The 23766-nt window shown below is 43.3% G+C and overlaps 2 protein-coding genes across 2 annotated transcripts; one reads left to right on the forward strand and one right to left on the reverse strand.

The window, feature by feature from the left end:
* Window positions 1-323: 323 nt before the first annotated feature.
* On the reverse strand, window positions 324-1385 carry LOC310858246 (solute carrier family 25 member 3-like; the record flags this gene model as incomplete). Its single annotated transcript, XM_083764354.1, has 1 exon — window positions 324-1385. One exon carries the CDS (start codon window positions 1383-1385, stop codon window positions 324-326), a length of 1062 nt encoding a protein of 353 aa, XP_083620480.1.
* A 2352-nt stretch (window positions 1386-3737) lies between these two features.
* Window positions 3738-4769, forward strand: LOC310858737 (cytoplasmic tRNA 2-thiolation protein 1-like; the record flags this gene model as incomplete). Its single annotated transcript, XM_083764984.1, has 1 exon — window positions 3738-4769. One exon carries the CDS (start codon window positions 3738-3740, stop codon window positions 4767-4769), a length of 1032 nt encoding a protein of 343 aa, XP_083621110.1.
* Window positions 4770-23766: the final 18997 nt, after the last annotated feature.

A 23766-nucleotide genomic window follows, 5' to 3' on the forward strand; every position in this document is an offset into this window, starting at 1 on the left:
CCTGCCATTACATGTGCTTAGTTAATGAGTCAGCTCCTGGTAGGTGTCTTAAATGACCCCTCAAAGACAGTTGGCTGATAAGATGTCGCCCAACCCCCATTCAAGTGGGGGTTGGGCCCATTGGAATGTGGTTAGAGACCAGTTTACTATTGAGAGTTACCTCTTTTGTCTCCCTGTCTGAGAGCACATGTTTAGATCCCATAACTTTAATCCAATACATTCTCTAATGTGTATCAATCCCGTACATCCATAATTGGACACGACAAACGTGGAACATCACTTTGTCAGACATCGACAGATTGAGCCCAGATAGTACCACACATCTACATCTTCTTCAGTGACTCCGGCATCTCCGGTGGAGGGGGGCGGGGTAGACGGAAGTACACCTTAACGGAGTCGTAGATGAACCACTGCAGGGCAGTCAGAGTGCCCACCATGATGATCCGAGCCCCCAGACCCTTCCACACGCCTGCGGGTCCCAGCTTCTTGAGCACCTGCATGGCAGTGCTGCCTTTCTCCTTATTGAGCACGGAGACCACAGAATCGGCGGGATGCGACACGACGGCGCAGAACACGCCGGCGATGTAACCGGCCACGAAGGTCACTACCAACTGCTCAGACTGGCTGCACTCGCTGCGAGGTTTGGGCACGACGTGTTTGTAGAGCATTTCCACGGTCCTCTCGAAGCAGGCAAACTTCATCATGGTGTAAGGAATCTGCCTCATCCACAGGGGGCCCAGTCCTTTGTAGAAAGCCCAGAGGCCCTCCTCGGTGTACATCTTAGGTGCACACGCTCTCAGCGTGTTGGCATAACCAGGCTGGGTCTGGATGCGTATTTTACATGCCTCCATGGGGGCCAGAGCAATGTCAGCAAAGAACTCTGCGCTAGCAGAGGCGGCCAAGTAGAGAGATGTCCTCCACAGGTAGGAATTCTCCTCTCCCAGAAGGTCACTGTAGAAGATTTTGAAAGCCTCGTAGAAGCCAAACTTGCAGAGACCTTGCATGGAGTATCCGATGAACGTGGGAGCCCAGCCCTTTGCCAGCCCACGGATACCGTCCTCTTTCACTGTAAGTGAGAACCCGTTGATGATGCTCTTGTACTTTGCAGGGTCCACCTGCAGTCTGCATTTGACCAGATCAAGGGGTACAACTAGTGTATGTGTGACTCCACAGCTGAGAATGCCCCCCAAGCCACACAAGGCATAATACTTCGCAGACCCAAAATCGCAGCTCACATCATCCCCTGCAGCAGCTGCTAGTCTCCGTCCACGTTCTGGTTCTGGCCGAGCACAGCTGCTAGTCTCCGTCAGGCTACATTCTGGTTCTTTTCTTGGTGTGAACTGTGGGATACCGAATGGGTTGGCCCGGTTGTGTTGCAACAGCATAGTCGGATACATTGTATCCTTTGGAATCTGTGTCTTTTGACACTGTGGCTATACGGGCAGGTTTGATGATACTTCCTATCAGTTGGCTGGACAAGTACCGCACTAATGCAGTGTTTCACAGGTCCGATCTTTTGCATCTAATTATCTGTGAGGCAGGGCTAATTATAGTCAAAGAGTCTATGATGTCAGTTCTTGTGATGTCAATCATCAAGGTCTGTTCACTTGAACACTTATTCCTGTCAGGATGGGACCAATGGTTCATGTTTACCTGTATGCCTGTATGTTGCCTGCATGTCTGTATGCTTTTCTCCGTGGTCGTGTGAAGCCCAATCCCTTGAAGGCTTGAATTGGTTCATTGTTGGATCCCCAAATATGGATTTGTAGAAAAGTGCCGTATGCTGAGTAATACGAGTCACTGTTTCGTCCGAAATTGAGTAATTACCATAGTTAATCACTATAAAAACTGGAAAGAATTCTGACAAATAATTGTACATAATGTGTTGTTTCTATATGATTTGTATGTGCTGAATCCATTTCTGCCATATGCCGAGTGATACGAGTCATGAGTATAATGTTGATAAATACATCTTATAAAAGCCCTGTGAGCCTGGTCTCCAGAGTAATTTGCTGCATTCCATGATTTGTTTTGTCACTTTGCTTGACAAAACCAATCACGGAACACAGTGAATAAGGTTGGGAACCAGGCTAGAGCCCTGGGGCTCTGGTGGAGATTCTTGCTGTCCATTGAGAAAGTGTTGTTCCAAAGAACTGGAACCCTCAGCCCAGTGCTCTGGTGAGCTGTTGTGGTTCCAAATAACTGGAACCCTCACTAGAACCCTCACTAGAGCCAAGACTTCAGCCACACATCCGGATGTTGTGCTTCTCAGGAGCCATGACGTTCTGGTGACTCCTGTCATTCACAGAGTGAGAAATAGACCTCGAAGACACGTCAATTCACATCGTCAGAACATGGCCATATACTATACATCAAAGAAGTGCTGCTCTCACTCACTTTTTCAGATAGATGTCTCTGAGTCATGCATTGGGTTTACAACCAACCTAAAGTAGTGCCACCCTAACTATTTCACACCATTAACTGACCCCTGACCCCTTCATGGAGCTCTAGCACCGCCCTGACCAGGAGTCTATTCCATTCACTTTAATGTATTCACCAATAATACATTTTAGTCTATGGAACGGCATATTTTTAGGGGACTTCTGCTTCCTATAAAACGGCCAGAAACCATGCACTCACTGTCTTGGTTCTGAGCAAGAGCACCAGAGAGTAATTATAGTCTAACATCTTCACACTTCAAAACATAAAAAAAAATCTGCAATATTCTTAAACAGCTGATGAGTTGGGGAGGATGTTTTGATTTATTGGATATTTTATTTACAGTTGAAAAGGTACAGGCAGCACATAAAAAAAGCCATGGATTAATCACAAAAGAGCCAAAAATACCTCCCGCCAGACTGCACGACAAACACACAGGTGTTGGGATTTATCAGTTGGACAACTGTATTGTGTCACTTGAAAAATAGAAAGCTAGAATGGGACTTAATTTACAATCCGCCACTACGGTGAGGTGACCCTTCACATTATTCTTATTATACTTTTTATTTCAGAAAGAAAAACTCTCCTTCTCTTTACACTCTTTGCACTCACTCTACCTCTCTCTCTCTCTCACGCACGCACGCACGCACGCACGCACGCACGCACGCACGCACGCACGCACGCACACACACACACACACACACACACACACACACACACACACACACACACACAAATCAACACATGCTCACTGTCCGACCCCCAAATTACACTTTAACACAGAAATTTAACTTGAGAGCTGTTTATTAACGAATATCCAGAGACATCATATATAGGCTACTATAATAATTGGTGTGAAAAAGTGCTTAATTTTAAAGCGTAGCAGATCTGAAATCTCAAAATGCATCACAAAGCGACACATTTTGAGCTGGATATACATTATATATAACTCTGGACCCTCTATCGATATTGCCGAGATAAAATCCTATAGACAAAAAACTGGCCAATAAGTGCATTTTATGTGTGGTGGAGGGCTCAGAGTGCCCACCGGGGAAAGTAGTCTTGACTAGTGGTTGGACGTGGTCTTTGTGATGATAATGAAGTTCCTCAATGTGCTTTTTATGCCCTGCCCGTATATGGAGATTCCAGTACTCTTCCCAAGCTGATTGGTTGAAACACTTGCCCTTATATGGAGTTCCCTGAACCCTTTCAAGCTGCTGCATCATCGATATCTTGTTATTCTATAGTGTAGTCCAGAGCACTGGTGTAGTCAATGTCTTAGGTCATTTCCTTCCAAGATGCCAATACAGTGCAGCAGTTGCTCTGAAAAGCGCGCGGCACTGAGACGTCCAAAGACCGGCCACTCACTGTGCAAACAGTGCTTCTTTGGCGCCTTTGAGGAGGAGGTGCATCAGACCATTGTGGCGGCGAGGCTCTTCAAACATGGAGAGACTGTAGCGATCGGCGCCTCGGGCGGAAAAGACTCTACGGTGCTGGCGTACCTAATGAAGACACTAAACGGGCGATACAGATACGGACTCAATCTCGTGCTGCTCTCAGTGGACGAGGGAATCTCGGGCTACCGGGACGACTCCTTAGAGACGGTGAAGAGGAACCAGCGGCAGTACGACCTGCCGCTAAAGATCGTGTCCTATGAAGAGATGTACGGCTGGACCATGGACGCTATAGTGAAGCAGATCGGAGTGAAGAATAACTGCACGTTCTGCGGCGTGTTCAGGAGGCAGGCGTTGGACAGAGGAGCCATCATGCTCAAAGTGGATAAGATATGCACAGGCCACAATGCCGACGACGTGGCCGAGACGGTGTTGATGAACGTGCTGCGAGGGGACATTGCACGCTTGCGGCGCTGCACCGCCATATCCACGGCCTCTGAAGGCAATGGCGTTGTCCCGCGCTGCAAGCCCCTCAAATATGCCTACGAAAAAGAGATTGTGCTCTACGCTTACTTTAAGAAGTTGGACTACTTCTCCACAGAGTGCGTTTACTCGCCTAACAGCTATCGCGGACACGCTCGTACCTTCCTGAAGGACTTGGAGGCCGTGCGGCCTAGCTCCATAATGGACGTCATTCACTCTGGTGAGAACCTGTCGGTGAAGGAGGGGGTGAAGATGCCGGTACAGGGGACTTGCAGTCGATGCGGCTACATCTCTAGCCAGGCGCTCTGTAAAGCCTGTGTGTTGTTGGAGGGTTTGAACCGAGGGCTGCCTAAGTTGGGCATTGGAAAACATCACCGCCTCCATGACAAAATCCTCAACCAACAGCCTCTGACCGAAAAGGAGGAGAGGAAGTTGAAGGCTATTGACTTTTGAGATTTATCGGGAACTTTATTTATATAATATTTCAATAAAATAAATACATAAATAAAAAGTAATGGCACGCTGGCCACCACTTATTTTGCTAACTTAAAAGAGATGATTGCAATATTTACTGAGAATTAAAGACTAATTTGATATATTTTATTGTAGGCAGTAGGCAGTGCAAACTGCTAAATGTTTAGAATGATATGTGAATAAATTCAGTATTGTTCCAGGATGATGTTGGTATTGTGTCCATTACTGTAGGTTTATCTTAACATGTCTTAATGGTGAGGCTATGTTCCCAATATAATTTAGTTTTTTGTATTATATTATTATAAATGCATCTTATAGAACAAAATGTATATACTCCAGAATTAATCAAGAGTTACTGTGTCTCTCCTCAGTTTAATTGAGATGTTGACCACACAAATAACATGAAATATAAGTGTTTGTCTGTACTCTGTATACTGCTATACATTTCTGTCTAATAAAGTAATCAATCAATGTGTGACGAAGCACATTTCTATGTTTTTCTGTATTTTCTGTATTTTCCATATACATGTTATTGTTTATGAAGAGAAATGTAACGTGTGATGCTGATTTCTTAGATAGTATTATTCTCTATTCAATTTATCCACAAGAATGGTAATGGAGCTGTACAGGGGTGATTGACATGGCTGTCAGGGACTGATGGCAACACCCACACTAAGGTTTCATATGGAGGGAGTGGCACACAGGGAACAGGGGGGAAACTGCAAATAGAGGTGTAGGGCAGGCCTACACAGGAGAGAGGAGCTCCAGGCGCCAGATACAGTTTAATTCATAAGTAGAAGTATTAACGTAGTGTCTGCAGCCGAAAAGAAGGACCGTCGAGGCCATCGGGAGAAGTGACGAGCTGGTTGCTGCCGTAGTGAATCGGTCATACTGTAGTTTGGATTAACCGTTGCCGGCGTGCGTGGTAGGCTATGTGGCGGAGCCGGTGCTAATGGTGAGCTCGTTCCAAACTTTTCTGCTGGGATTGTGACTATATATGGGTACCCCAATCGTGTTTTTTCGTTGGATTATTCGGAGCGGATATTTTATATTTCTTTGGACACCTAGGAACTCTCAAGGAACTATAATTGTAAACGGACGCGGGCGCGCGCTTCATTAAGGAAGAGGAGAGGACGAACGCGGACTTTATTTATTTAATAGGCCTACTTAGCGCGGTTCTGCGCACTTGACTTTTGGGGGGATTGTTTATTGTTTTGTTTGTTGTGAACGTTGTGGCGCAGGACACTACAGAGAGCGTCGGGACTTGTTTGGGCGGGAGGGGTTTTGAAAGAGTATTGTTTGTGGATTTCAATTTGTTTGCCTGTTTATTTCTTTTATGTTATAGTGAGAGCGACAGGGACAGAGTGGACAGACGCACTTTGCCAAGAGCATTGCTTTGATTGTAGGCCTACACCGTTTGTTTGACAGTATTGCTTTTCTGCCTCTCTATATAAATAACTTAAACTATATTCCTACGATCCCGTTGTTTATTTTTCCTTAGCTAATGGTCCTTAAGTGTTAAAGGGCAATTGTTACAAATAATGAATGAATCAATGGTAATCTCCTTGCATGTTTGTGTTTGTGTCTCTTTTATGCCTATATGGAGATCCCCAAAATCTCCCTCAGCTGATTGGTGAAACACATGCCCATATGTGATCCGTACAGTGGATTGAGACACCATGGCCCCGGCCATGGCCATTGTTCAGCTTTTTACCTCATCTTATTGTAAGCTTTCCTATGGTGGATGGATCATTCATTGAAATTTGACAATATTTGAAGAAGATTTGATCAGGTTTGACCAGGAACCTGGGACACTGACCCGTTTTCCACCGGTTGGTTCCCAATGGGAACCGGTTCAGTTCTTTTTGGTTCTTAGTCCATGAGCCAGAGCTAGAGCATGCAAGCATAGGCAAGGCAAGAACAGCTTTTATACTTCTCAAGAACATCTGGCGCTCTAGGGAGTTATCTGACTGAAATACATATAACATACTTTGTGATTAGGGAATATGTTCGTTAAGATATGGCTGAATATTTAACCCTGAAATGTAGTGTAGGGAAAATACATTTTGTTTTGTGTAGTTAAACCATGGTCATTCATTTTCTGTTGACAAGGTTTGATCATAAGGGGAGCTGTGGGGAAAAGCATGTTAGCAAAGAACAAGTCAAGGTCAAGGAACATTTAACTTGTAAACTCATAACATGCAGGCCCGGCGCCACGGGTGGTGCCAGAGGGTGCCCAGCACCCTCCGTTCCAAATTCTGCACCCTCACTTTTATGTACATACAGCATAGTTTTACTATATCAAAATTAGATGTGCACCCTCGCCATTTTCAAATGCCCCCTCAGTCATTTCATCCTGGAGCCGAGCCTGATAACATGTCTACGGTGGATTTTTACGAAACAAATGTTTGCAGATTGAAAGAGGATAATTCAAGCTTGCTTTACAGCTGCAATGTTGGTGAGTTACACACACACACACACACACACACACACACACACACACACACACACACACACACACAAACTGAAGGTCAACTGCCCAAACTAGCGGCCATCACTCCAAGGACTGCATCACAACTTCATGGCAGCTGTCCCAAAAGCAAGCATGCAGCCCACACACCCTGACATGTTGAATGCTCTTTCCATGCACTCGCATCCTGGTGCATCTGTCACGGCAGTGATCAGCCAAACGGTGCCTTCAACCTGCCGTTGGGGTTCGGATGCTGCCGATGATTGCCAGGTTTCACGATCTCCGGTCGTAGACGGGACAATGCATCACTGCAAGCAACAACACAGGCGAGAGAGAGAGAGAGAGAGAGAGAGAGAGAGAGAGAGAGAGAGAGAGAGAGAGAGAGAGAGAGAGAGAGAGAGAGAGAGAGAGTCTCCTACAAACAGCTAAAGGCCAGCAGAAAGTAGCCATTTGCATTGGCCCCCCTACTCGCATAATCAACCTCTAATCAAGGGCTTATACATAGGATCGTTAGGGCTTGTTAGGGCTCGTTAGAGCTAGTTAGTGTACTGATTTATGCACTGTATGTGTGTATGGAGGGCCTCTGAGCCACACACCCCTGTTCACACACAGGGACATTAAGACCCGGACACATTTGCAGTGATGCAATGCTTTCTCTTCTCTTTTCTGACACTCGGGTGAGTGTCTGTGTCTGTGTATGTATGCATGCGTGCGTGCGTGCGCATATCGTACGTGTATGTATGTCCTCACCTGTGTTGAGGTTGCTTGAATCGCACACTTGATGTTTCCTGTAATCTGTTAATTATCATAATAACATTAGACACTATGAGGATAATTACACATGCACAAACAGTCACACACGCACGCGCGCGCGCACACATTGATTGGATGGTGTAATTGTTTCTGCTGTGTGAATGGATGTCGTCTCATCTCCTCATCCTTTTTGTCTTTGGAGAAGACCAGACTGGGATGCTCTTGGCAGGTTTATAGCTTTGTTTTGCATCTTGTGTGTGTGTGTGTGTGTGTGTGTGTGTGTGTGTGTGTGTGTGTGTGTGTGTCAGTATTTGGTGCGAACAGTGTCTACTTGTCCCAACTTTTTCCCCCTATATTTCACCCACCAAAGTTTGAACAATAAGTATTGTTTCACTATTCACAAGACAAACCGAGTCCGTTTGACAAAATGCCAGTGTGTGTGTTGATTTAATGTCTCCTTACTGTGCACTTTCCTGCCTCTCAGTATTCTGTCGTCGGCATGGAAAAGCTCTCAAGCTGTGGGACAGAGCCTCACATCTCCTTTAAATCTAGTTTCTGTCCAATTGCCATTTTTCCATCACTCATTCACCTTTTCTTCTTCTCCTCCCCTCCCCTCCTCCTATCCATCACTCATTCACCTCTCTCTTGTTTGCTGGCAGCATACACGCCTCAAATGAGGTCGAACTGTTTTTCCAAAACCAAACAAGTTCTCAGAGGACAAAAACGTTGATGTGGCTCCTCCCTGTGTTCTGCACGTTTTGCCCCTCCCACTGTTTTCGGTGCTGGTGATGTTAAAATGAGCCCTTTAGTTATTCCGCGGGGGAAGTTCAGTTGACAAAGTGCAGCACAGCAGTTAAGACACAGCTCCGGGTCAAGAAAACATACTGTAGATGGAACGGGATAAACATCACACTCAAATAAAAACACCATGGACAAAATTTACAATATACAACAGTAAACACCCTCAACACAACAGTGCTTGCATAGTGCAGGATAAAATGCCCCGCAGCAGAGATCCATGTTGTCACCTGGATCTGTTTGTTTTCACCCGCTTTAAAATCATCTGTCTGTGGGATTTCACCATTTCTGGCGACAGACGCAGAGGACAACGTGTGTGCTATCTATCTACATTAATTAACTGGAACCTGCCTGTGTTTATAGTCCATCAGAGATGAATTATAGAGGATTACAGAGGTTATCCCCCCGGACATGGTCGAGGCAGATGGCCGACCACCAAGCCTGTGCGTCTGTGACACAGCCAAATAAATGTGTGAAGAAATGTATTTCCTGTTGATAGAAAATTTAACATATTAATCTGGGTATAACAATGGAATAAATTGGTTAAAATGTGGTTGAATATTTAACACATTTAACACAACATGTAGTGTACGGAAAAAAATCTTTTGTTTTGTGTTGAATATGTCATTAATTTTCTGTTGACAAGGTTTTATCATAAGGGGAGCTGTGGGGGAAAAGCATGTTAGCAATAGTTCCAGGAAGTGACATACCAAGGAAGCTCTGAGAAGGAAGTGAAGTGGTCACGTGACTGGGCTGCGCCATGACACTTTCATGGACACTTTCATGGGAGCCAAACTACCCGGAAGTTTGGCAGAATGCACTGGAGTCAATGAGAGTGACCAGCTCATGAACAAACATTATTTATGAACAATTGAGACCTTTTGTAAAGTAATCAATTCTGGAAAATAACAGAAGACATGTAACACATTATTGTCTGCTGTGTTGTTATTCGATGTGTACACAGTGTAATTTTTATAGAGGTATGGTATCTAAAGAGCACAAAGTACCTTTCTGAAAGCACAAAGTATCGCGAGACTTCCCACCGTTTCCTGTCTGGCAGCCAAATCTCGCGATACTTCGGAGCCAGAAACAATACCTGCTGCTGTTTAGATCCTCAGATAAAATTATATACTGTGCACTCTGTGCACATCAAAAAGTAAGTGATTAGAAAACAACCTGTGATATGTCTTCTGTTATTTTCCAGAAGTGATTACTTTACAAAAGGTCTCAATAGTTCATGAATAATGTTTGTTATGAGCTGGTCCAGCCGGCTCCATTCACTGCCATGTATTCATTGCACTTCCGGTGTGAGTTTGGCTCCCATGAAAGTGTCATGGCGCAGCCCAGTCACGTGACCACTTCCCTTCCTTCTCAGAGCTTCCTTGTGACGTACCAGGAACAGCTATAAAAGTACAGGAAGTGAGGCAGCGTGGGTTCCATTTTAGGTACTAAAAAGAGTGTTTGCTGGTGGTTTTGAAAGAGACTCTTTTAAGGCCAATACTAAAAGATAATCAGAAATTGATAAACCACAGAGTAGCGGGGCCATAGATCTGGCAGAAGTAAATGAGCGTTGCGCCTGTTACAAACATGTGCAAAGCAAGTTCAGTGCAGGTAAAGCGCATCTTATCCGGGTCTTATGCTTCCGATTTGCTTCCACTATGCTTCGCAAGGAATCTTGGGAAAATGTTGCCTTCAACAGAGACACACGCATACCCTCTATAACTCATGGACAGCCCTTCACTAAGGTGACCTTCACACCAGAAAGCTTTACTGCGATTAAAACGAATCCTGCTACACATTGACGGAAAGTGTGCTTCGTTTGGCAGGTGTGAAGCATCATTCGAATCCTAATGCGCATCAAAGAACCGCATTCTACTCCGACCAAAAACGGGGGTTTCGCTTCGCTTCCAATCGCACTTGATTACGATTTGGTGCAGATGGGAATGCAATTCGCAGGAAATAAAGGAAATGAAGCAAACAATTTGGTGGGTGAGGAGCTAAACACAGTTGGATATTGCATATTTTACGCAGCGTCCCGTTACTGTGGATAGACGTGGTTGAAATGAGGACGAGTACATTTATCAATTGCTTAAGGAAACACTATAAAAACACTGCAGTGTAGCCTACAGAATATTCTGTCTGTCTGTCTGTGCGTAAACATGGAGTGCTGTCACTGTGTGGGGACTGGGGAGTAGGGACTTTAATCTCGATAAACATTTTGTGCTGCTGTCTGTTCTCAGTGCACTCAGCGCTGTGCCTCCATGCCCAAAAGAACAGTGCGTGGCTGCGTGCGTATAATGAGAGAGAGAGAGAGAGAGAGAGAGAGGTCAAGTCCCCGACGGCACGACACATGCACGTTATGAGTATCATTTTAACACCATAGATTTCACTGTTTAGGCTAGTTTATGAATGGAACACATTGATAAAGGTCCCCCCTGCTGCGTTTCCAATTGCTGCGGATGATGGCGCATTGTGAAGTGAATTTAATATGCAAGAATCCCAAATCTCCGCCCATTTGCATCAAGTCTACCGAAGTATTAGGTGAGAATGTGACCTTAGTCCCTCTCCAACCCATCCTTGTCCAATAGGCACGTTAGCAGCGAAGAAAGCTTGACCTGCATAGCAACCGTTGCTAAACTATTTGGATTGGCATTGGACAATCGCTTTTTGGGTGGGCTTTAGTTTCTTCCAGTTAAGGCGAGAGTTTTTGTTTTGCGACTGTAGCTTGCTCAGGGTGGGACAATGTTGGTAATTTGCTCTTCATGTAAAGTGTCTTGAGACAACTTGTGATTTGACACTCAAATTAAAATAAACCCCAACCTCTGTATTGTGGGGAAAGCTTTTGCAGAAAATAATAGATGGATAAGCACACAACGTGTCATGTTACGCAACGCGGCGTGTTGTGAACTTTTCCATCTGCTATTTTCAGCAAAAGCTTTCCCCACAATAACAGAAAACAGAACAGACTATAGAGCCCTTGGGGACTCTGCTCAACCATATACCGTAATTTCCGGACTATAAGCCGCGACTTTTTACCCATGATTTGAACCCTGCGGCTTATACAACGGTGCGGCTAATCTATGGATTTTTACAGCTAACGCAGAGCCATCTAAGGCTCTGAGCTAACGTAACGGCCACTAGGGGGCCACCTGCGGCTTATAGTCCGGTGCGGCTTGTATACGTACATATTTGGGATTTTCCCTAAATTTGGCTGGTGCGGCTTATATTCAGGTGCGCCTTATAGTCCGGAAATTACGGTAGATTTAAGTGATTATAAAGTAGCCAGTTGATCAGAGATCTCCACCCACTGATGTAAAATCTAAACTTATATGCAGCCCATACATCGTGCATCTCTAACTGAATGGGGTCGTAGCATTTTAAGACAAAATGTGGGCGATCATTCAAAATCGAGGCATTGGAAACACACAGCATTACGTTTTCTCAGCATGTACTTCCGTGCTCAAGCATGCACCACCAAACCCCTCCCCATCCCATCTCTCTAACCCCCCATCTCACTCCACTATCATTTCTCTTCCACTCTCTTTCTTGTGTCTTTCTGGCTCATCTCTTCGAGGTGGCTTGGCATATCTTTATTGCTGTTTTATTTATTTATTTTTGCTGCTGATGAGGCACTTTCCTGTGCCAGGCAGAAGACAGTATTTCGCTGTGTAATGCACTTATTACTGGGAACTATACAAATGACCTCCTGTGCCGACATACGCGGGCCACACAGAAATCTGTGTTCAGCCGGCTTTCTGCTGGTCTGTGTAACAGTGTTCTCATTAGCATCTCCTTCTTATGCCATGTTCTGTTTATTATGTCGGCTGAAAACTAGGCGTGTAACGATACATTTTAACAGCGATACGATACGCATCACAATACATGGTTGATGACACGATACATGGTCGATATTAATTCATGGCGATACAATTCAATACAATACGGTTCAATAATTTTAAATTGATACACTACAGTATTTAGCAAAGAACAAATCTGTGTGAAATGTGTAGATAGTGTAGGATGTTAAGGGAAACATTTATTATTATTTATATACATAAGAAACTGACAGTAACTGAGTAAATGTACTTGAGTACTGTACTTTCGGAGGATCGATAATTCAGTACTTTACTTGAGTATTAGATTTAGTTGATACTTCATTACTCTTACTTGAATAGTAATAGCAAATATTTTACTTTTAATACTCGTAAGGATGTACTTTTAGGTTGGCTGTTTTTTGAGTGGCGCTATAGGCTCCAACATCTGGGTTACACAATAATTGTGTTTACACATACACATTTTCCATTCATTGTGATTTAATGTTTGTGTAGGACAAAGTTTGTGTTAGCACATACACCAAAAGCTGGACATAGGGTAACAGGCCCCCTGAAAATCAACATTTGATGTTATGTGGCAGCCACACTGGGCGCTCCTCACTTCTCACAAGTGTGATTTCTGTCTTCCCCACTTCTGACACCAGCCGTGTCTGTGGCTTCCCCCCCATCACCAGCGGCAGCAGGGCTACTCTCACTCGATGTTCAAACGGTTAAGAGGGGACGAATAGCGCAATCAATTCTTACTTTTTTCTGTGGTGTATCAAGAAAGGAAAGTATAATCCTGTTATACTAAGATGTATAACGTATGGTTCTATAAGCAAGCACACCAGTGCATGCAGTGCAGGTGGTTTTAGAGTTACTTTTAAGAGTCACAAGGTCCTATGAATTCACTGTGAACAAATTACAGCAATTTGTAAATAAGAAATGAATACTTAAGTACATTTAAAAGCAAGTACTTTTGTTTACTCTTACTTGAGTAACATTTTGACTGAGCTAATTTTACTTGTAGTGGAGTACATTTGACCAGGCCCTATTTGTTCAAGTACTCAAGTACTGGGATTGAGTAGCATGTCCACCTCTGAACACAGTGATTCTGTGGCAAATACATGGACATTGTATTTGAACACATAATGGACAAATCCACACCTTGACATGGTGCACCCGATAGGCCTACACACATTTATCGATAGACCAAATGTAGCGACATTGAATGGAAAACTAAATTAAAACCCAAAATGTTGCTTAAGTACAGTGCTTGAGTAATGTACTTAGTTACTTTCAAAAAGTGCAACGTTGTACTTGCTCATCGGTAAGATGGAATTCACAGCACAGTGAACAACGGGGCCCGATAGTTAACTGGAGCCAGAGACCATTTAAATTAAATAATGTCTGCACTCAGTCTGTTTGCTAATGTGCCGCCCCCCATGTCCTCACACAACACCACTATTTGTTTAGATTAGCTGAAGTCCCATTACATTAGCCAACTAAACACTCAGTAGAGAAGAGGTTGTGCGGGTTGGTGAGAGCTTCCCAATTTTATATCGTTGCTGTTGGGCGGATTGTAACCAAAATGGTTACTGAATTTTCATAATGTTTCAAGAACAGCGTAAATAGCCCATCTACAAACTCACGACATGCGTAGTGAGATTGTAGATCTGGTATTTTTGCTACTTTTGTGAGGCACCAATATAGGGCTTTGATTTATGAAAAAAATATGAAAAACTATAAAACAATAGCCTAGAGAGGTACAAGGTTTCTGAATGACTGCAATGTTATACTGTTATAATGCCACTTCACTCAGACACAGGAAGAAATCATTATTACAGGAAAACTGGGAGAGCATTATTACAATCTCCTTCATTGCTTCTATGGGTTTGCCACCTTCTCCCATATTGCATAGATTAGTGCATAGTGCACACTGCAGTTATTGCACTGTGTAAAACATTTTAAAGAGCTATTTTGGAAAATATTCAGTGAGGTCATACTTTCGCTTGTCTGCGACTTATTCTTGTGATAAAGGTATTGAAACAATAGTGAAAAGGTAGGTTAAATAGTGTATTTTTTCCTCAATATGAAATGATCCTGTATCATCATGTATCGATCACTTATGATCGACACATTAAATGTTTTTCTGTTTGGTTCCAAAATGAATGTGTTTGAAAATGGTCCATTTTGGATTTGAGCTACCACGGTCTTCAGAGGTATAAACTGACGTCTCTCTGCGCATCTGAAAATAAACATTTAATATAAGCATTTACTATTAGTAATATAAAGGACTTTCTGTGTGGAGTTTGCATGTTTGTGTCCCCTATGGCCTAGGGTAGGTAGGTACCCTCAAAAAAAACATACAGTAATCCTGGTCTCCCCACCGGGGAAACCCCACCACTGCGCATGTCGGGAGCGACAGTCGGACTAATGCCTGTCATGTCTGTTAGTATGTCTACTAAACGTATGCACCCCACCGATCACTCAACAATTTTCTAGTTTCTACCTACTGTTTGTCTATTCGACCCCTCGAATTTGAATAGTCAGTTGACAAACCTTTCTTCCGCTATCCCCTCATTGTTAAAATGAGCACGCCTTTTGTGCATCACTTGCTTAATTATTCTGCCCCAGTTCTGTTGTGAGGCAACCTCAGAGTCAGTCTTGTTGCACGAATCTGGAACATATTTGTGCAACATATAAATAATCTGCAGGAAGCCATGGAGGAAATCCATGAGGAACGAAGGCCTGAAGATGCAATTCTAAAGCAGAATAATGGAAGTCAGGGACTGGCGCAGCTTTTTTCTCTCTTTATAGGCCTAAAACAAAACTGAATCCATCTCAGACCTCAAATCTAGTTTTGCTTACATTATGATATATGTCACATTTACAAATTTAGTAATATACCTAGTAGCCTAAATTAGCATAGGCTCGCGTCTTCGGGGCAGCGCATGCACTTCTCTCTCTCTCTCTCTCTCTGTCTCTCTGTCTGTCTGCACACAACACGCATATCTGAATGTATGACATTCAACAGGCAATCAAAAGTCCTGGCTAGCCTAGTTTTTTATATTAATTAATTAATTACAAAATTCGCACAGGGCCATACATTTGTTAAATTTTTATAGTGTTCCAGTTTCAATTTTGTCTGCTCCTTTCTTTGTGTCATCACTTACAATTCCACTTGTTTAATCTGTATCCTGACTGCATTCTCTATCCTGATTGGATAAAATTGGTATCCCAGTTTCAGTTTCGGTTTCTGAAAATGCATTTTCTATTGAATAATAAATCACACCCATTATGAAGTGAGGGGCGCTCTTATTGTACATCTCAGACACTATGACGTAAATTTCTCTTTTGAATGTCACTTACACTTATTTTAACCAAAGAAAATCACTTACTCTACCTTTAAGTGATGGGTAAATGTTGTCCCTGGGCCTGCCTGGCCCACTTCTGGTGCCTGACTAATGTCTTTCTAAGCTTAATGACCTCAGCCGTGCATAACCCAATGTTTATCAACCTCTCATTTATCAATGGAGTTAATCCATCCGGTCTTAATGGATGGTTTTCTTTAGACCATGCTAAATGAGGTGGGTCTGTTATTTAAATCTGTCGGTAAATGTTATTTACATCTTTGGCATAAATGCACACTGGGAGGAAGTGTTTTTTTCCAGGGTTTTTTTACGCCTGGCTTCCATTTGTTTAATAGATAAATGGCCGCCACAGGTAATAAAATGTAGAGTTACTTTAGCTCTGCGGGGGGAAGGAGGGGTGGGGGGGCTAAACAGGCTGGTGTTCATCACATCACTGTCCCAGAAACAATTAAGTCTTCAAAGATTGAAGGTTACACATTTTGAGTTTTTGTGCTGTTTTTTTGTGCAATACCATTGTACGGCAACATATAAAATAAGGCTTAACATATTGATGTCAGGTCACTCATTAATTCTTCCGACACTTCTAGTGTTTTTCAGTTATTTTGAAGACCAACGGGACACAAGACGTGAACCAGATATAAAGAAATGTTGTGTGGAGTGGTGGACGATCACCAATCACGATGTGAGTTTGTAGCTCGTCTGTTTCGCTATGAATGTATTAATGTACTTTTTAAATTATAATAATAAACGGTTTTGGACATACTAAGGTTTACTACCCAACAGCAACAATATTCAAGAGATATGTTCTCAAGTCATAACTGCGATATGACATCCAGACTGTCATGGATATCATGTGTGATTGTTCAAAGCCTGCACACATGCACATCAAAGAAACAAACAAGATAGAATGGCTTGTATGATACGTTGTTGTGAGATTCCTCATAGAGCTTTTTTTTCCCACTGATACATGTCTGACATCATGTTGGACAAATCTGGCAATGAAAGGACTTGTGATTGGATGGGATGTTCAGATATGCTGTGACATTCAAAGATCAGTTGGGTCTGATCAAAGAGTGCGATGCATGTCGAGCAAACATGCTCCAGACACAATGCCGCTGACATTTCAACAGTGTTGAAAGGTGACATGCAGTCAGTCATCCACATAATTTTGGTTTTCTCTATAGCCCTCCCATAAAAAAAAACCCAGCACCAACCACAATTCAGGCAACAGATATAAACAACGGTTTAGGATTCTTTCCTCATGGGTCCAGTGTGTTTTCCTTTTGTTTTCCTTTTTTTACTGCGTGGTGCCTAAAACAGGAGTTGGCTGTGCCTCAGGCTGAGGCTCTGTCTGTCTCTGTTTATGTATAGATCAGGAACCAAGAATCAATAGGTGTTTTCATTTGTCACTCACTCAAACATCAGGCACAAGCAACTACATGTTGCAGTAACATGGTCTGCAAGATAATAAGAGTAAAAACAATATTTGAGGCCTGCAGGGAGAGTTGGGATCAAACCAGAAACATTCTGATTCCCAAACGGCCGCTCTCTACCTCCTGAAACACTGCTGCCCCCAAGAGTGTTGATTCTAGATTGCTATTGACTGTCGAACCAAAATACCTTGCTTTTTTCCCCCTTACGTTAAATGTTTTTGCCTCAACATGGCAACAAAATGGCATATAGTTTGGGTCCATGCATGGACCAGTAAACTAAATGCAATTTTGATTTGCAAGTCATTTCCACAATTAAATTGGATGGAATGCAGTCAGACATCAGGCTATGAAAAACCTATTATGCCCAAAACTGTTACTTTTCAGGATTCAAATTCAAAAATAGCAAAAGAAACAGATCGACGAGGACACAACGTGCCACGTATTTTTTATACTTTTATGTGACAATGTATGTAGTATTATCAATTAGGGCATTAATTTATGAATAAACACAAAAGTTTTTTTTTTTTTTGTCAATCAAAGCATGCAATCCCAGACCATGCGGTGGCTGGCAACCAATGATAGGATGACACTATATACTGTATTTATATTGAACATTATTTTGCCGTGTGTATGTGCGTGTGCGTGTGAGAGAGACTTGTAGTTAAGTTATTGTAGCAGCTGGCCATTATTCAATTAGTGTTACTTCACATTCCCGGAAACCACATGAAGACCATGGGCATGCCATGAGCCAGGGCGTGTGTGCAGTGGTCTCCAGCTGAGCGAGCAGAATAATGTGATTGGCCTGTGGACCTAATAAGATCATCTGTGGCATCACTTCATGGTGGGCGTCGTCCATCATCCATCTATCATTCAGGGACCTGGTGGCACCACAACAACATGCAGGAATCCCACAACTCCTTTGACTATGCTTCCACCACTTTCTTACGGTTCTCCAGCATCCCAATGTCACTTAAGACTATAAGCTTCATACCCCCAAAACTAACTAATTTGACTACTTCTCGGCCTGGGGCCCATGACCCACCTCTTTCCAACCCTTTTTGCTAATCTAAACTGGCTCTGGGTAGAAGACAGAGTTAACTCGTTCCCTGCCAACATTTAATCTCTTTAAGACCTTTAAGAGCCTTTAAGACCTTTAAGTAATAATCAATCAAAGTTCCCGTGGCACTCTCTAAAGACTTTCGCTTTGTGTGCTAAAGGGCTAAAGTGCATCGCAAGGTCACGTGCTAAAGTCCTAAAGTGCATCGCAACATTCGCAAGGTCACGTTTTTTTATTGAGCTCCGAAAACATGGATGTTTTGTGTGATTGCCTCAATCTGAGCTTCAATTCTGAGAAAAACACAGCTAAAGATGTGGACGGAGGGAATATATTGAATCACGTCACAACATGGAAGCAAGGCGCTGCCCGGCGATGGAGAGCCAAGAACTGGTAAATATAATATTTGCGATGTTGGATCGCATTATAACATTAAGGGTGCGTCCGATCACGTCCTAGGCGATTTGTGCCAATTAATTGAATCCGTCGAAACACGCTTAGCAGAGAAAATTGGGATTGACATTCAAAATTGTAAACGCAGCCTTGCCCTCAATGCCCTCAACGCCCTGAGTCCCCGCATACCTGACTAACTATAAAATAGTGAGCGACACCCACAGCCACAAGACTAGAGGGAGCGAGAAAAACAATCTGGTACCACCCACTTTCAAAACAAATATGGGTAATTCTCCTTCTACAGCACTGCCATCCAAGTGTGGAATGCCCTGACCCCCTCCCTCAAATAATGCAGTTCACTTGCATCTTTTAAAACAGGCCTGAAATTCCTCCATTTGGCAGGCCCAAGGGAGAAGAAATTATCACCACCTTACTCTTTCTTCTCCCTGTACATACAGTGTTATTTCTTTCTCTGATGATATTGATTTTCTTTGCACACGCACGCACGCACTCACTCACAAACACAAACACAAACACACACACACACACACACACACACACACACACACACACACACACACACACACACACACACACGGCAGGACTGCTCAGATCTAACTATCTATCTTCAAGATTCAATACTTTATTGCCATGTCAACAGAGTTGATTAGAATTTGTTTCAGTGCTCTAAAACTAGACAAATAGACACATATTCACATCACATATTCAGATAGTAGAAAAAGATACAAAAGTACAAACATCATATAAATAAATAATAAGAATGCAAAACGTTACAATTCATGAGAGAGAGAGACCAATAAATAAGAAGAATGCAACGTTACAGTTCATCGTAAATAAATAGCAATTCCTCGCAGTTCATCGTTCTTACAAAGCAGCTTCACGCTGTAAAGTGCGAGTGAAAAGAGGGTCAGCATTCAGGAGGCGAACAGCCTCGGGATAAGTGCTATTCTTAAAGCAGGAGGTATTGCACTTTAGAGACCGAAGTCTTTTACCTGAGGGTAGGGGTGCAAAAAAAGAGCTGGCAGGGTGGGAGGGGTCGGCAATCACCTTCTGCATCCTATGCTTGGTGCGAGTGGAGTAGATAGAGGAGACAGATGGGACCTCCGTTTCCAGCTGTTTCCTCTCTAGGCCCTCATATATCAACCGTGCGTAGGCCAAAATATGGGTGCACGCCTTTATGGCATTTACCATTTCCGCCAAAGCTTGAAATTGAACTTGACAAAGTTCAAAACTCACGTCTGGTCGGGAGCTGCCGTACGCTTTGTCCTCACCTGTTTTTCTGTCGTAGAACAGCGGAGCAGCATTGTTTGACCAGCTGAGAGGCTGTCACAGGCATCTAAACATCCTAAAATGTATAAAACGAATAATAGCCTACATGTGAAAAAAATATATTTTGTAAAGGCATGCCATATGAAAGCTTATTAAAATTGCGCAATTAAACACAATGCTTTAAGCCATTTAAATAGCCAAATTAAATTTAGCATGAGCACATACCGGTAGCCCCCGACCCCCCCCCCCCCCCCCCCCCCCTCCTAACTTAATTCCATGACTGGATCGAGAGGCAATTGCAGTGCTGCAGCTTTAGATTTTCTTTTCGCAGATAAGTAAGCCTGGGACCAAGGCTTTGCAGCTATAGTCAAGTCTACCAACCAAAGGCAACTGCAATCTACAGCCATGTCTTTCTCGCGTTACGTCTCGTCCTTTTGATTAAGGATAAACCAGACGCGCTCGAATGGCAATAAATGTGACATGCCGACAGTGTCGAGGCAGCGCAAAGTGGGGACCGCTTCTTTTTGTCATATGGAAAATCACGGGGTGCCAACTTCACTTCCTAAACTTTAGGCTGCGCAGGGAGGCAATCTAATATACAGTGAGTAATGTCATAAACGTGCATGCAGGTCGGTGACAGAGACAGACAGTACAGGAGCGGAGGAAAACAGCATTTGTCACGGGCTGTGCGTGTCCAAACTCATTCCAATGACGTCGTGAGCAATGTTATTTAATGAATGCTTCACATAATCACAGGTTCAGGTTTTCGTTCACTAATCTTGTTGTATATTAAATGAAAAAACATTTTAATAATTGCATATACAACTAACACACAGTGACAGTTGCTTGCAAGTTGCATGTGCATGCGTCTGTGTGTGTGTGTGTGTATGAGAGGGGGGTGAGGCAGTCAGCAAGGCAAGGAAGACTTGACTCATGTGGTTTCCAAGGTCGTACTGCAGTTGTTCATGTCGCAAAAACGAGGGCGAGGCTTGATTTCATAGGGCGTGCCAGATAGATTTCAGCCGTCACATTTATTAATGTATTTGCGATCACTTTATAAATGCCGTGGCGACGGCATTTGTAAAAGCTTGCACATACACAGGACAAAGTTGTGTATTTATATCAGTGGTTCTAACTTCTAATTGGTGTAAAGTAACTAAATAGCCTACATTTACTAAAGTACTGTACTTAACTCCTTAACTATTTCCAATTTTCATTACTTTTTCTTCTATTCCAAAACATCTAACTTCACTTTGTAGATTTTGATTATTACAAAACATACATTCACCCTATAGCCTACCGGTATATACATTTTGGCTATGTTGTACTTTTGCTTCATTTGGAATAGGCCTACTGGACTTTTACATGTAACATGTATTTCTACATGGTATTGGTACTAATTTTAGTACCATAGTACAAAATGTGAATACTTCTTCCACCACTGCTTGATATCTTACCAGGGGCGAGAGGGAGAGAGACGCACTGAAGGAGTCGATCGTCCCCCACAAGGTGCTACAAGAAGACAAAGACATCCTTCATCTGGTTCCTTTAATGGAGTCTTCAGAGCATTAGCAGGTAAAACACAGAGAAGAAAAACTATTGCAAAGGCGGAGATGGAAGAAAAATAAAAACCCACGTGTGTTATCTGAAAATAAACTGCGTCAACCTATAAGACTTGGACGCCTAATTGGTGAGATGATTAACTGTTGTGCTTCTAAGGGCCAGCTGTTTTATTTTATTCCCAGTGATAGTCTTTTTCTCTCTCACTTTCACTATCACGCATGCACATCCCCCCCCCCCCCCCCCCCACACACACACACACACACACACACACACACAAACAAAGGCACGCAAAGGCAATGCGCGCGCACCTGGTGATTTCCCTGCTTATGCTCTAAAGACGCCATATTAAAAGAATCAGATGAAGCTATTGTAGCAGCTCATTGTAATGTTGAAGACAGCTCTACCTCGTCCCAGGAACGTTTCAGGTAAAGAGATCGCTGCTCCGGTGGGGAGTTTCTGTGAAAGCGCTACATTAAAACATTAAAACATAAAACATCGTAAAGAGATCGTTGCTCCTGTGGGAAGTTTCTGTGAAAGCGCTACATTAAAACATTCAAACTCCCTTTATGTTTTCATTACGTTACAAACTATTCCAAAACCAGATACGGCTCTAAGATCTTAGAGTGAGGAAAGGCTCGAGGGCCCTGAACGGCATGGCCAGCATATGGAACTCCATTTCCCCCGCCAAACCATACTTAGCTTCTTCTATGCAACGGTAGAGTCTGTTCTCCTATACAGCAGTGGATGCTGGACACTGAAGCCAAACTTACAGAAGTCTCTATAGACGGGTGCACAAATATGTGCACAAAGTGTGACGTTGTATAGTGAAGTAGGGCGTTAATTCGCTTTAAAAAACCCACCAAAAGTTAGGATATGGAGATAAGAGGTTTCCGCCCGAAAGCGACGAAGTATTGATGCATGTCTGTGTCGTGTGGGCAGCATACAGTATGTCTGTAATTAGCACACAATGCTCGTTAACCATAGGAGGGTGCTGTCTGCCAGGTTCATGACAGTATAACCTTGTCATGCAGTGTCAGCTAGGTGAAAGTTGGAAACAGACTCAACATCAGTGTTGTGACTAACGCCCTTACATCGCGTTACGTTACATAACGTAACTACTATTTGCAGTAACTTGTAACCTAACGCTTTACATTTCCCATTTCCATAACGGCCTTATAGTTATTGTGCGAGTGTTACCCGCGTTATGGCGTTATGTCAACTTATGTGATCAGTGAAAAGTCTCGCAGCTCCGTGAGTATCATACATTCATACAGGCATCTCTGCGCTGCTGATTGCAGTGCAGGGACTAGAGAGCGCTCTCTGTGTTGACAGTTTCGTTTGTGCTCTGCCTCTCAACTAACTGCGTGAAAAACACAGATGTACAAGCCCAAAGCGCAGTGCATTGCGACCGGTAGATAACTTGTAGATCTGCTACTTCCAGTGCAGGACGGGCGCATGCTTATGACGCTCTTAAATATGCATCAGCACTCAGCAGCCAGCAACGCACTAGCAGGCAGCAGCATAAACCACTCGTCGTCAGACGGAATACACACGCAAATACGAGTCACGACACAACTTTATTGCACATCTGTGCTTGCCTTTCATCCACGCTTCTATAGCCTTTTAAATCTCATTTCCCATCCACGGGCACAAGCAGCTTCCACCCGATCTGGATGGTGATGTTGTTTCTGACGAGGGTATAGCAACTAGTTAGCATGGGAGCTAACATTAGTTTAACTCTGGTCCATATCGTTAGAAGCCAAGGAGTCCTCCTATAATAACACTGGTACTTTCCATCCGTTCCCCAACCCTCACACTCGATGTTGCGTCTGCCCGTGTATAATGGTCAGGGTTTCACTGTCCACAGCTAGCAGGCAGACCTGTCAAAACTATGCACTTCCCAAAACTCACAAGACATGCCAGCCACCACCTATAAGTTCAAACCGTTACACACCTCTAGAATATTTGTTTCCCCAGCTATCTCATTTCACTTTCATTTATTTTATTCCATAGTCTTAGTTTTTCTCTAATAAAGT

This window comes from Protomyctophum parallelum, assembly GCF_964188405.1.
Source record: "Protomyctophum parallelum genome assembly, chromosome: 5".
Taxonomy (NCBI): domain Eukaryota; kingdom Metazoa; phylum Chordata; class Actinopteri; order Myctophiformes; family Myctophidae; genus Protomyctophum; species Protomyctophum parallelum.